Below are 15,351 nucleotides of genomic sequence, written 5' to 3' on the forward strand. Positions count from 1 at the left end.
TACTTAATAACTGCCTACAGCTATACGCATGTCAAAGCAATGGTTGACATATACGAGTACTTGCGGTTTTTGACGAATAAGCGATTGATAAGCCATGAAGTTTACATGGCACATCATTATGTAAGGTCATAAGTATGGTCTCAATAAACCCCGTTTACATTTATCACTAAATCAGGATTTAATGGCTCTAATGGCTTTTTTTTATTTATTGGCCAATGTAAACAAGGTTTTAGGGTATGTGTCGCATGGTAGCATTCTCCTTAATTAACGGCATGTTAATTACACGGCATGTATTTGTCTTACGACATGTCAAATTTAGCGTATGCAGAGTTGTACATGCCGTGTGATACAAACAAAACTAATATATGAGAATCTTCAAAATAGCACATGTAATTTCGTTCAATTAAGGTGGAGTTACATAGCATTTTATTTGCGTGCTTGCGTTTCAAAACCCCATCTCTGCAAACAAATGTCAAAAAAGCGACGCGCAAAAGTTAAAGTATTTTCAACTTTGACGATTCCACTTGAGCGTCATACTGTTTTGATATGCTTGAAGTAGTGTTTTTAGGCGTCAAAGTTGAAAATACTTTAACTTTTGCACGTCGCTTTTTTGACATTTGTTTGCAGAGATGGGGTTTTGAAACGCACGCGCGCAAATAGAATGCTATGTAACTCCACCTTTAGAGCGTGCCCTATTCCTCCTGACAAAAACATAAAGAAATCAGCGGTTTTTGGTATCAGTCGGATGAAAGTAACTCAAAATTTAATTGTTTTCGCAATTTTATAGTTTAACCAGCTTTTTCACAACTTTAACAATTTTTACGCATAAAATAATCAGCTTGTGCTCCAATTTGTAGGTTATGTCATACGAACATAACATGCAGATGTGATAGCAAACATGATGAATCGCTATTACACGGAATGTAGATGTCTTATGGCATGTCACTTTTTGTATTCACATGTTATTGAAAATGTCTGTCAAAATTTGTGAATTGACACAAATTTTGACAGAAATTTTCAATTACATCTGAGTACAAAAAGTGACATGCCATTAGACATCTACATTCCGTGTAAAGGCCGAAACAGAATGAGCGCGTTGAGTTTTATTTTGAGTATCGCGTTGCAAAAATACAACTCTGCAAACAAATGCCAACAAATCAACACGTTAAAGTTTAACACTGCACTGGATGGCGCTCACTTTCAAGCGTCAAAGTTGAAAATATTTTAACTTTACCGCGTGGTTTTTTTGGGATTTATGGGCAGAGTTGTTTTTGCAACGCGACACTCAAAATAAAATTCAACGCGCTCATTGTGTTTCGGCCTCAATAGCGGCTTTAAAGTTGCCATCACACTTTATGTTTTTGTCCTACGAGATGTCAAATTTTGCCTTTGTTAAAGTTGCCACATAGTGTGATACGAATGAAACTAACACATGAAAATCACTTTTCAAAATAGCTCTGTTATTTTTTTCGATTAGAGCGGCCCTCTATTCCTTCTGACAAATACATAAAGAAATCAGTTGTTTTTGTTGTCAGTCGAATGAAAGCAACTCCAAATTAAAATACACAGCTTTGTCACAACTTAAACAATTTGTAGCCGTAAAAAAATCAACTTTTACTCACTGTTTTAGGTTATGTCATACAAAAATAACATGCTAGTATGATAGCAAAAATGAAGAATCGTATGTAATTTAACAAATTTGGACACACATAACAAAGTACCAATGGTACATAAAAAGTGACATGTCATAAGACTAGCACATATAGTCTGATCGAGCCTTAAGGGGGGTAAATTTTTGTATAAATAGTAAAATATGCCAAACTAAAGGCTCATTTACACGGAATGTATTTGTCTTACGACATGTCAAATTTAGCATATGCAGAGTTGTACATGCCGTGTGATACAAACAAAACTAATATATGAGAATCACTTTTCAAAATAGCACATGTAATTTCTTTCGATTAGAGCGCCCCCTATTCCTTCTGACAAAAACATAAAGAAATCAGCGGCTTGTGCTACCAGTCGAATGAAAGTAACTCAAAATTAAATTGTTTTCGCAATTTCATGGATTAACCAGCTTTTCCACAGCTTTAACAATTTTTACGCATCAAAAAATCAGCTTGTGCTCAAATTTTTAGGTTATGTCATACGAACATAACATGCAGGTGTGATAGCAAAAATGATGAATCGTATGTAAATTCACAAATTTTGACAGACATTTTCAATTACATGTGAGTACAAAAAGTGACAGGTCATAAGACATTTACATTCCGTGTAAAAGCGGCTTTAAGCCGCTATTAATGTAGATGTCTTATGACATGTCACTTTTTGTACTCACACTTAATTGAAAATGTCAGTCAAAATTTGTGAATGCACATACGATTCATAATTTTTGCTATCACACCTGTCTGTTCGTATGACAAAACCTAAAAGTTTGAGCAAAAGCAGATTTTTTTATGCATATATATTTTTAAAGTTGTGAAAAAGCTGGTTAAGCCATAAATTTGTGAAAACAATTTAATTTCGAGTCACCATGGTGTAACAAATTAAAGGTGGTCTCACTTATACAACAACCACAAATCATATTGTGCAGTCCGCTCTCTCGTCACCTAAATGTCACTTCAAAAAAGAAATTGTTCTCAACACGTGTGCAGGTAAAATGAGAGAAAGAGAAACACTAAAAAAAGAACGTTGCTGTGAATTGGTCGGTTCGCAAACATTTGCAGTAAAAATATGCCAATTTGAGTACGCGAACACATACAATGTTAACATAGAACTGACATCTTAGTACCGTCAAACTGGCCGGCTGTTTTCAGCTGTTCGCGCGAGATCACCTACCTAAACCCACGTGTGGAGTCACTTTCATTAGACTGATAACAAAAACAGCTGATTTCTTTATGTTTTTGTCAAAAGAAATAGAGTACGCTCTAATCGAAAGAAATTACGTGTGCTTTTTTGAAAAGTGAATCTCATATAATAAGCACCTATTAGACAAGCCGGCTTGTCATACGACATGTCACTTTCTGTAATCATAAAATCATGTTTATACTATCACCCAAATCTACTTGATTTGAGATAATCTCCCAAACCCGTTTACACTACGATTAAAGAGATTTGCATTTGTCAACAGGGATGTTTTTGAAAGCATTTTTATGGTGATCAGAATTTTTATTGTGTTTAACACATATATTGTGGTCTGCAGTTAAATGTGTGAAACGATTTCATTAAATTTAACACTAAATTTTATAAATTCAATAAGATATTGTCAGATGTTGACAAAAAGTGCTGGCCAAAACTACCAATAATAACCGGTATTCAATACAAACGCAGTGTTGCATTTCAATTTCGAACGAGGTTTGCTGCAATCTAGATTTGCTCTAAGTGTAAACAGGGCATAAGACTTGTCTTATGTACGTGAAATACGAATAGAGCGCTCTCTAATCGCCAAGTATTGTCGTATGTATTGCACTTTTTTTTATAGACATGTGTCTATATGTATGTTCGATGAAATAAAGCTCGATTTAAGGGCGGAACTAACCTCTTTTTACTTTTTTTAGATAACAGATTTTAAAGCAAAACAACACGCTGATTTCATTTAGTAGAACATTCCCTCATTACTTATGGCAAAATTTTAATAAAATTGTTTTTCTTGATATTTGATATTTTTTTGTAGTTTTTCAAAAAAGTAATCGCGAAAAATATGGGTTTTAACCGGTGAAAACTGAGGTTAGTACTGGCCATAAATCAAAAAAATTGCATATTTATTCCAAAATCCATTTGTCGTATTAAATTTTTCAATCAGCGTGTTTGTTTGCTTTAAAATCTTTTATTTAAAAAAGTAACCAGCGAAAAATCTTGCGGAAAAAGAGGTTAGTACCGCACTTTTGGTAGAACCGGTGAATAGACGTTGTTGTACCGTGTAAACTCATCATTGTTCGAAAAAGAACAACATATTTGGCTTTGTCAAAACCATTTACAGGTAGTGGCAGTTGGCCAACAACAAAATACCGAGTACACTATATGTCAAACTCAGTGACAGAGAATGATTTTGATCAAAGACAATTCGGGAAAAGCTGCTACTACAATTCGACTAATCAATGAAATTCTTATTGCCAACAGTGGTTAGTTTGCCTGCCGTGTTACAAAAACCGCCCGCAAATTAAGTGTGCGCACAGTGGCCGTATACTAGACGCCGGTGAGAAATATTTGCATACTATTCCGGCGAATCTATTTCTACCTTATCTTATTTGAATGCATTATAGAAATTGTCAAGAAACCCGGCTCCAAGGCCATACATTCCGGTTATGATTTCCTCTCTGAGTCGGTGGAGTTTGCTAAATAGTGGCAAAAGGAAAGTGTTGTTTTCATGGGTTCACCGGCCATACGTGCTAAGGGTATTAAGAACACCAGTAAACATATAATGGACGCCGCTGGAGTACTCATCATCAGCTTTGGAGAAAGTATTAATAAAACCTGGGGCCAGCGTTAATAAAGAGGACAATATTGCTGTCTAAATTATGATAAAAATAGAGCTGGAGAAAGATGCCCAATATTGTCAAGGTTGCTAACATTCGAAGGGGAAAAGTAATCTATTTTAGGAAGGACATAAACAATAAGAATATCCATGCCCGAGTACCACGGTACGTGGCAGATTGACCCGATGGACTCCTCCATCGGCAAGGGCTGCCGCCTCAGTGTGCAACACACTGCTACAACAACAACAGAGTACCAGAGCAAATATTGCATTTTCTTCTTACTATGTAAACCTTTATATTTTTTTATTTTTGTAGAATGCTTATAAAATGTTTTAAAAAATATTATCATAGTGATGTTTAAATTGTAGGTGAAGTATAATAAACTGTTAAAGTTTTACTTTACTCCCGCTGTGCGCAGTCACTATGGACATACACCTAAGCCAGTAATCGGCTTTTTCTACGCTCTAAATAATCTTGAAAAAAAAATCCAAGTAAGGAATTCCGTGCTGATAAATTTTTCTCCATACCACGCCACTAAGTCTGTTCATGTAGGATATTGTGTCACCATCTAGGAATAGGAAATGCCCCAACGACTTATCATTTTCTCTATATGCTATCACTTGCCGCGCCGATTATGCATAAGAAATCTCGTAATCCTTTGTCCTGTTCAGGGTTACCGTTGACAATTTTTGGAAAAAGAGTCGTAAAAGGGTTTTTTTTTTCAAAAAAAGGTCAGTCTTTTTATACCCACCACCATAGGATGGGGAGTACTAACCTAGTCATTCCGTTTGTAACACATCGAAAAATTTGTCTAAGACCCCATAAAGTATATATATTCTGGATCGTCTTAACATTTTATGTCGATCCGTCCGTCTGTCGAAATCACGATAGCGGTCGAACGCGTAAAGGTTTGCCCAGATACTTCTTATTACTGTAAGTCGTTGGGAACTGCAAATGGGTCATATCGGTTAAGATTTTGATATAGCTCCCATATAAACCAATCCCCGGATTCGACTTCTTGAGCCCCTAGAATCCTTAATTTTTTGTACGATTTGGCTGAAATTTGGAACAAAGACTTGTGTTATGACATCCATGCTAAGTATAATCCGAATCGGTCTATAAACAGATATAGCCGCCATATAGACCAATTCCCGGATAAGACTTCTTGAGCCCCTAGAAGGTTCAATTTTAATACGATTTGGCTAAAATTTGGCACAAAAACTTGTGTTATGATTTCTAAAATCCATGTCAATTATGACCCGAATCGGTCTATAAACAGATGTAGCCCCCATATAAACCGATTCCCGTATTCGACTTCTTGATACTGATTTGGCTGAGATTTCGCTCAAATGATCGGTCAATAAGGTGATATAGGCCAGTCTAAGCACCGCTACCCCGATATGCTATTAAACACAACCTCTTCTTCTTGTGCGATAGTGTTGGCGACACTTCTGATGTATTTACCTAACTTAATACGCTGGCATTAAAAAGAAGTTCCCTTATCATTGAGCGTAAACTTGTATCGGACAGCACTCATAGATATCAGAGAAGTATCCCCGCTGATTCTAAATGGAATGTTCATAGGCCAATTCATGTACTGACATATCACATATTCACATCTTTTGGAAAAGGTTCGAAAATTCATTACGGGTAAAATCGATTGTTCAAAGTTTCTTTGCTCTGCATCAGTGTGACATCTGATTCAGAGCTTGTTTCTAATAATTACTGGAGATTTTTTTTCAATTGATCACTGCCACTGGGAGTTCATCGTTTACCTGTGTTTATACCCTACACCACCACTGGTATAGGGCTTAGTGCATTTGTTTGTAGAAGGAAGAGAGATAAACCCATTGATAAATATACCATTCGACTAAGAATTACTTCCTGGTTCGATTTAGCTATGTTCATCTGTCTGTCCACGTTAATTTGTGTACAAAGTACAGGTCGCAATTTTCATTCGATCGTCTTCAAATTTGGTACAGGCTTCTTTTTGTCCTAGAGACGAAGCCTATTGAAGTTGGAAAAAATCGGTTCAGATTTTGATATAGCTCCCATATGTTCGCCCGATTTGCGATAAAAATGCAATAAAATCGTCATTTCTTAACCAATTACAACAAAATTTGGCACAACGGATTCTATTACGGCTTTTCACATAACAAGTGAGTTTCATATAAATCGGTTCAGATTTAGATATAGCTCCCATATATATGTATTGACCGATTTTCACTTTTAGAGCCTTTGTCAGCGCATTTATTAACCGATCTTCTCAAAATTTTGCAAAAGGCTTTCCTTTGCAAATAGCACAACCTGATAGGATTTATGTCAAAATCCGTTCAGATTTGCATATAGCTCCCATATATATGTTCGTCCGATTTGCAGTAAAAATTCAATAAAATGATCATTTGTTAACCGATTCTCACGAAATTTGGCACGAAGGGTTCTCTTATGATTTGCAACATTGCTGTTGAGTTCTATGTAAATCGGTTCAGATCTAGATATAGCTCTCATATATATCTATTACCCGATTTTTACTTTTAGAGCCATTTTGAGCGTATTCCTTGACAGATTTTCTTAAAATTTTGCATATTCTTTTATAAGTTTTACTATGTGTACTGATTTTGATCCAAAATCGGATCAGAATTATATATAGCTCCCATATATATTTTCATCCGATTTCTAAAAATACTGCATTTATGCAAATTTGGTCGATATTCTTTGTTCCAAATCAAGGCAAATTTTAACTCGCACGACTCAGAGAGCATGCCCAATGTGGTGTAGGGTAGCAAAAGGTCGGCTTTGCCCGACTTTAGCCCTTCCTTACTTGTTTTATTCTATAAAAGCAGCGTCCAAAATGCCTCGGATTAACCAAGTTTATTGACGGCAGTAAAGATGTTCACACATGACGTCCTCGCTTGAGCACTACCCAACTTTATGCGTTCTGTGATCGTCCGGATCTCCCTCTGCAGGACCGTATTATGGTCAGGTAGTTGGAAACAGATTTCAGTTCCTGGGTCCGTGTAGCATGTACTTCCAGATGGCAATACCAAAGTTTCTTCAATACAAGACTGTGTCAGTGGTATCTGTGCTTCGCAGTCGGCATCAAGTGTCATCTTAATCATTCCATCCAGTTTTGCTACCGTCGACTCCCTAATCCGCGATAGTAAGACCTTCCTCTATCCACACATTCCTATATCGTGTTAAATATCAGGGAGTCAGTGGCTGTCTCACACATAATCTGTATGTCGATGGATCGGATATGTAAAATAGTCTTCAGTGTCCTAGTAGACGGGATCCTCATCGCTTCGTATGAATCACCGCCCTGCGAACCCGAAAAGCATACTCTCCCAAGAACCGTTCAAGGCATTCCATCCCATAAAATTTCTTTAGAGAAATGCTGCAAAATTTGAGTGATAGAGTAAAGAGAAGAGTCCTTCTTCACCGATGAACAACCACCATCGGTTTTTAGAGCCAAATCAGCGAAGGCACTGGGCCACAAAAAAATGTCCTCGCTGTTGCTGAATAATTTGATAGAGTAAAGTGAAGGGTCCTTCTTCACCGATGATCAACCACCATCGTTCTTTAGAGCCAAATCGGTGAAGGCACTGGGCCACAAACAAATGATGAAGAGTTTGTTGGTTTTTGGGAATGGCTTCTTTTAATTGAGTATCATAACGAGCTTCTTCTTCACCATTGCGGGTATATTGTTTCATCTCAGCTGTACGGATCAAACATTTTAATAAAGATAAAATGTAGGCCAGATAAAGTAGATTAGAATTTCATTTTATTATACCCTCCACCATAAGATGGGGGGTATACTAATTTCGTCATTCTGATTGTAACTACTCGAAATATTCGTCTGAGACCCCATAAAGTATATATATTCTTGATCGTCGTGAAATTTTATGTCGATCTAGCCATGTCCGTCCGTCTGTCCGTCCGTCCGTCCGTCCGTCCGTCTGTCTGTCGAAAGCACGCTAACTTCCGAAGGAGTAAAGCTATCCGCTTGAAATTTTGCACAAATACTTCTTATTAGTGTAGGTCGGTTGGTATTGTAAATGGGCCATATCGGTCCATGTTTTGATATAGCTGCCATATAAACCGATCTTGGGTCTTGACTTCTTGAGCCTCTAGAGTGCGCAATTCTTATCCGATTGGGATGAAATTTTGCACGACGTGTTTTGTTATGACATCCAACAACTGTGCCAAGTATGGTTCAAATCGGTCCATAACCTGATATAGCTGCCATATAAACCGATCTTGGGTCTTGATTTCTTGAGCCTCTAGAGTGCGCAATTCTTATCCGATTGGGATGAAATTTTGCACGACGTGTTTTGTTATGATATCCAACAACTGTGCCAAGTATGGTTTAAATCGGTCCATAACCTGATATAGCTGCCATATAAACCGATCTTGGGTCTTGACTTCTTGAGCCTCTAGAGTGCGCAATTCTTATCAGATTGAAATGAAATTTTGCACGACGTGTTTCGTTATGATATCCAACAACTGTGCCAAGTATGGTTTAAATCGGTCCATAACCTGATATAGCTGCCATATAAACCGATCTTGGGTCTTGACTTCTTGAGCCTCTAGAGTGCGCAATTCCTATCCGATTGGGATGAAATTTTGCACGACGTGTTTTATTATGACATTCAACAACTGTGCCAAGTATGGTTCAAATCGGTCCATAACCTGATATAGCTGTCATATAAACCGATCTTGGGTCTTGAATTCTTGAGCCTCTAGAGGGCGCAATTCTTATCCAATTTTAATGAATTTTTGCACGTAGTATTTTGTTATGATATCCAATAAGTGTGCCAAGTATGGTTCAAATCGGTTCATAACCTGATATAGCTGCCATATAAACCGATATGGGGTCTTGACTTCTTGAGCCTCTAGAGATCGCAATTCTTATCCGATTGGAATGAAATTTTGCACGACGTGTTTTGTTATGATATCCAACAACTGTGCCAAGTATGGTTCAAATCGGCTTATAACCTGATACAGCTGCCATATAAACCGATCTGGGATCTTGACTTCTTGACCCCTAGAGGTCGCAATTCCTATCCGATATGCCTGATTTTTGAAATTTTGTACGACGGATCCTCTCATGACCATCAACAAACGTTTTATTATGGTCTGAATCGGTCTATAGCCCGATACAGATTCCATATAAATCGTTCTCTCTATTTTACTTCGTGAGCCCCAATGGGCGCAATTCTTATACGAATTGGCTGAAATTTTACACAGGTCTCCAACATATAATTTAATTGTGGTCCGAACCGGACCATATCTTGATATCGTTTTAATAGCAGAGCAACTCTTTTCTTATATCCTTTTTTGGCTAAGAAGAGATGCCGGGAAAAGAACTCGACAAATGCGATCCATGGTGGAGGGTATATAAGATTCGGCCCGGCCGAACTTAGCACGCTTTTACTTGTTAAATATTTCGTTTGCTGTTACCAACTAATATGTATTCAACGAAATAAAAAGTAGCAGTGTGCATTTTGTTTGGCCTATGTTATAAATTAACTTCATGAGGCACTTCTTGTCGCAACGACACGACTTGCGCCGATTTAAAAAATTATAATTTTCGTTTTTGCTTTATTAAATTATAATTTTTAAATGTTCATTAATCTCAGCGACACAAAACCAAAACCAAACATTAATTTTTAATGACAAAATAATGTAGTCACTGCTAAGTGAATGATAAAGTCAAAGCCGGCAGACGACACCGAATACGCCGCGTAAAAGAACTTGAAAAAATTTGGAAAATCTGGCAATAAAATTTTTGTTGCATATAACGCCGGATTTGAGGACATGGGTCCAAAAGATGCGGTGCACTGACAAGTGTCCCGGAACAATGCGTTGTGTAGAAAAAGTTTTATAATTCGGAATGGGTGAAGTAAAATGGGGAAAAAATGAGATATATCGGTGTATAAAGTCCTAACGGATTGGAATATACGGTAAAAAGTACGATTTTTTACTGTCCCCAAACAAGGCGCTGGACATATATATATATATATATATATATATATATATATATATATATATATATATTTTATGGGGTCTTAGATCAATATTTCGAGGTGTTACAAACGAAATGATTACTATTAGTATACCCCCATCCTATGGTGGTGTGTATAATAATACTCTGGGGCAGGTGGTGTTTAATTGATTAAATATTTCTAATAAGGGTTGTAAAGGGGTGAAAATGCAGTGCTACGCATCATTATAATGGTTGTGACAAAATGTGGCATGACGCGCTGTCTATGTGGTATTATTATCACCCTTATTATGGTATGGGGGATGATGTACTACAATGTCATTACGTTTGCAACTCTTCGTAATGACATCAATGTAGAGTTGTCGGTCCGTTCGTTTGTTTGTTTCAATAACACGCTATTTACCAAACAAATAAATTTATTGACTGGAAGTTTGGCACAACTATTTTTATACGCACCACCGTAGGATAGGGGGTATACTAACCTAGTCATTCCGTTTGTAATACCTCGAAATATTGATTTGCGACCCCATAAAGTATATATTGCATATTCTGGATCGTCTCGACATTCTGATTCGATCTAGCATTGTCCGTCCGTCTGTTGCAATCCGCTTACAATTTTGCGCAGATATAAACCGATCCCACATAAACCGATCTCCCGATTAGACTTCTTGAGCCCCTGGTAGCCGCAATTTTCATCTGATTTCGCTGAAATTTAATATGTGATGTTCTGTTATGCCTTTCAACAACTGTGCCAAGTATGGTCCAAATATAGCTCCCATAAAATCCGGTCTCCCGATTTGACTTCTTGAGCCCCTGGAAACCGCAATTTTTGTCCGATTTGGCTGAAATTTTGCACATAGAGTTCTATTATAACTTTCAACAATTGTGTTAAGTACGGTCCAAATCGTTCTATAACCTGATATAGCTCCCATATAAACCGATCTCCCGATTTGACTTCTTGAGCCCTTACGAGCCGCAATTTTTGTCCGATTTTGCATGCAATGTGACGATTTCCAACAACTGTGCCGAGTATGGTCCAAATCAGTCAATAACCTGATATAGCTCCCATATGAACCGGTCTCTCGATTATCCTTGCTCGGTTCCTATAAGCTTTAATTTTGCCGGTTGACAGAAGTTTGGTATGTAGAATAAAATTATGCCCTTCAACTAAAAGTTGTTTTTATAATTTTTTAGAAGAATTCATGGTGGTGGGTTCCAAAGATTCGGTCCGGCCGAACTTAGTACGCTTTTGCTTGTTGTTTATTAGGTCGTTTCTTACTTACCTAACATCAACCTCTTTTACAACATCTTAGGCGAAGGCCCTAGCTGCCAGTCCTTTTGTTGTAAGTGTATTTATTGTAAATTGTATTTAATCTATTTAGAAATAAATAAAATAAATGCCACAACATGGCTCTATCAAATAGCAGAGTCTACAAAATTTCTGAAAATAAATTTTATTATGTTTCCCAACATCATATATTCTAAATATGGTTTAAGTCTATACGTTGGCGCACAAATCCTTTCTTCAGCCTAGACTTCAATAGCTCTCGTTGGTACCAGTACATGGTATGAAATTTCGAATCAGAAGCCTTTTTATAACTTCTTATATCATGGACAATAACGGGTTTCAATTTGAATAAGAAGTCGAACTGAAGGGTACAAATCTAGCCCATGTAAGCTGAACTTCGTATGATTGGGGATATACAGTGAGCGTCAGTAAAAAGTGTACAATATCATGCGTTTTAAAATAGTATTATTTCATCCATTAAATTTTTAATTTTATGAAAAATTTCATGTTTTTTTTTTTTAAGAGGAATTTGTTCTTCTGCATAGCATAATTAACACCAATATTATTATATATCATTTCTTATATTTTTCAAGCTGGTTAAATGTTCATAAGCAAATTTGCAATATCGAAATTTAAGTAAAACTAATTTAAGTTTGGTTGGGCCGAATTTTGTATACCCTTCAACATGGATCGTCAAGTTTTGTGCAAGGGTAATCGAAGGAATTTGAAGTAAAGGTCTGGTTTTTAAATTTAAGTCGCTACATACTAGGCGACACAACATTGCGATTCGAGTTTACATTGATATTTCATTTCCATTTTTAAGGTACAGATGACTCTCAAACTTTTTTTTGCAAAAATCAATTATTGAACATAGCATCTTTACTTTTAAAATCAAAATATTTAAAGACGCTCTAACATTGAGTACAACATTGCGATTCGAGTTTACATTGATATTTAATTTCCAATTTTAATGTACAGATGACTCTCAAACTTTTTTTTGCAAAAACCAATTATTGAACATAGCATCTTAACTTTTAAAATCAAAATATTTAAATACGCTCCTGTTTGTAAGGTATTTCTCTACCCTTAACACAGATACAAAATAGTATTTTCCTAAAGTAAATCTCTAAACTTTCAACTATGTTTTGAGCTTAATTAAAGGATTTTTGTCTTTAATAATAAGTCGCAAAGTTAAGGACAAACATTTTGTTTCATGTGGGTAAGAATGGCTTCCTGTAGATACTCAAGAAGTCATATGGGGTTGAGACGATTCGGATCATACATGGCATACTCGTAAATGGTTTAAAGTCATAGCAGAATCATGCAAAATTTCTGCCACATCTGATAAAAATTGCGTCCTCGGGGAGGTCAAGCAGTAAAAAAAAGATCGACTCGAATTATACTTCGCATGGATTGTAGATGTTACAAAAGAGTTTTTTTTTTTTATTTCAGCCAATTGTGTAAAATTTCAAGTAAATTGTTTGAATACTTAAAAAACTGGTTAGACAATATAGTGATTTTCACTGACGAAGATTGCTAGATCGACTCTAAACATCGAACAGATTTAGACCCATTATTGACAGATATGGTAGCTATATCCAATCTGAACCATATTTGTTCTGATTTTGGGAGTCGTAATCCAACTCAACGATTCAAATTTCAGCGAAATCAGAAAAAAATATGGCTTTTATGGGCTTTAAACCCTTAACCGGCAGATCGGTCTATATGACAGCTATATCTAAATATAGTCCGATCAGAACCATATTTGAGTCGGATGTCGGGAAGCTTAAAATAACTCACTGTTTCAAATTTAAGTGAAATTAGGTAATAAATAAAGCTTTTATGGGCTTAACCAAATATGGATCTATATGGCTATATCCAGATACGTTCCTATCCAAGAACTTAACCTGCATGCAGAAAAAAGACGTATTAATGTCAAATTTCAGCTCAATATTTCAAGTTTTGAAGGCTGTACAGGGACTACAACTGACGGACGGACAGACACACGGACATCATTAAATCGCCTTAGAATTTTACGACGATCAGAAATATATGTACTTTGTAGGGTTGGAAATGGAATGGGAATGACTAAATGAATATACCCCCTATCCTATGGTGGTGGGTATACAAATTGAGCATGAAAATTGCGTTCTGTACTTTGAACACAAATTAACATGGGCAGACAGACAGACGGACAAAAACGGCAGATGGATGTGATAAACAAGTGCACTAAGTTATAATAACCTGTACTACAGTAGTGTAGGGTATAAAAAGTGGAGACTGGGACCATAGTGCATAGGACGAGTTATATTGGGTTGTTTTGGAGTTATGAAGAGACCATTTTGTTTTGCATCCGTTCTTGACATACTATAGCGTAGTTTAATAAAAATCCTCTAAAATATGGATTATTCTCGATTGTGACATTCATTAATAAATGAATTAATTAAATATGTATTTTCTTCCTATATAGCCTACCAGAGAATATAACTACCAAAGGCTTAAGTGAATGTCACGCAGAACAGGTAAACCGGGTATGGCCCCACAGAACGGAGGGTTCTGTAAAGTTTGTAAAACATCTCATAAAATACAACAAAAGTGTGGGTCTATTCGATGGTGATAAATTGGTGGCTTGGTGCCTGCTGTAAGTGTATCACTGGGTAGATATTGATGACAAATTTCATTATGGTTACATTTCTTTACTTACAGATTACCTTTGGGATCCTTGGGTCTACTGCAAGTCGAAGAGTCGCATCGGCGTATAGGTCTGGGTAAATTGGCCGTAAAACTTATGTCCAAGTATCTGGCCGAGAATGGAGTTGATATTACAGCATCAGTAGTCTTTGCGAACGTGCCCTCACGTTCCATGTTCAAACAATTGGGTTTCACTATAATCGACAATGTCTATTGGACATCTAAAAAATGAGTAGAATCTCAATGATAGTAGACATCTATCTATTAAATGATCTAGGATTATTATATATGTATGTATATTTAAAATTGCTTCAAAATAGGGAGGACCATGAAAAAGTATTTTATCTAAAAATTTTTAGTCCAAGTCCCAGCCGCTTTGTTTTTAAACCCAATATATAAGGTATTATTTTTTATTATTTTTTTTTTATTTCAATATATATCTAAATATTACAAATAGCAACTTCTTCAATATTAAAAAAAAGGAAGAAGGAACCAGAAACTTATTAAAAACAAAAACAACTACTACCTTTAAATAGTTCAAATTAATTTTATTAACAATTTCATCATTTAATGTGAAATTGCATAAAAATAAGAGAGTTACTTACGAGTACATAAAACTTAGCCAATTTTATTCTAATTTCATATTATTTTATTTATTTTTTTTTTAATTTTATTTAATTTTCAAAAGAAATAAGAAGTAATAATTTGTCTTTTGTTTAATTTGAAGAAATATATCAGACATTAGGCGAAATTTTAATTTTGAACTAAACTGTTCTAAACAGCAATTATTTGCCTTAAATTTAGTTTTAGTCAACCTACACATAAGGGAAAATAAATTAATATTTCAAACTGGAATTGAAAACGACAATTTAGTTTCTATTTTTGACAAGTTG

At 35.9% G+C, this 15,351-nt stretch overlaps 1 protein-coding gene and 1 long non-coding RNA gene across 5 annotated transcripts in view; both read left to right on the forward strand.

The window, feature by feature from the left end:
- LOC106082090 (uncharacterized) overlaps positions 1-15,062 on the forward strand; it is a 44,412-nt gene extending 29,350 nt beyond the window's left edge. Inside the window, exons 3-4 of the mRNA XM_013244416.2 lie at positions 14,238-14,408; positions 14,474-15,062. Of these exons, the coding sequence (XP_013099870.2) occupies positions 14,238-14,408; positions 14,474-14,690 (388 nt within the window). The 3' untranslated portion in view covers positions 14,691-15,062. The remainder of the gene's footprint in view (positions 1-14,237; positions 14,409-14,473) is intronic.
- On the forward strand, positions 3,467-4,820 carry LOC131995726 (uncharacterized). 4 transcript variants are annotated; one of them, XR_009397578.1, is made up of 3 exons: positions 3,542-3,726; positions 3,840-4,195; positions 4,263-4,820. It is a non-coding gene; the product is annotated as an uncharacterized LOC131995726 (long non-coding RNA). The 4 variants fall into 4 exon arrangements; XR_009397579.1 differs by lacking the exon at positions 3,542-3,726 and having other exon boundaries at positions 3,855-3,869; positions 3,945-4,195; XR_009397580.1 differs by lacking the exon at positions 3,542-3,726 and having other exon boundaries at positions 3,855-3,869; positions 3,980-4,195.
- Positions 15,063-15,351: the final 289 nt, after the last annotated feature.

The sequence above is a fragment of the Stomoxys calcitrans genome, chromosome 3, assembly GCF_963082655.1.
Source record: "Stomoxys calcitrans chromosome 3, idStoCalc2.1, whole genome shotgun sequence".
NCBI lineage: Eukaryota > Metazoa > Arthropoda > Insecta > Diptera > Muscidae > Stomoxys > Stomoxys calcitrans.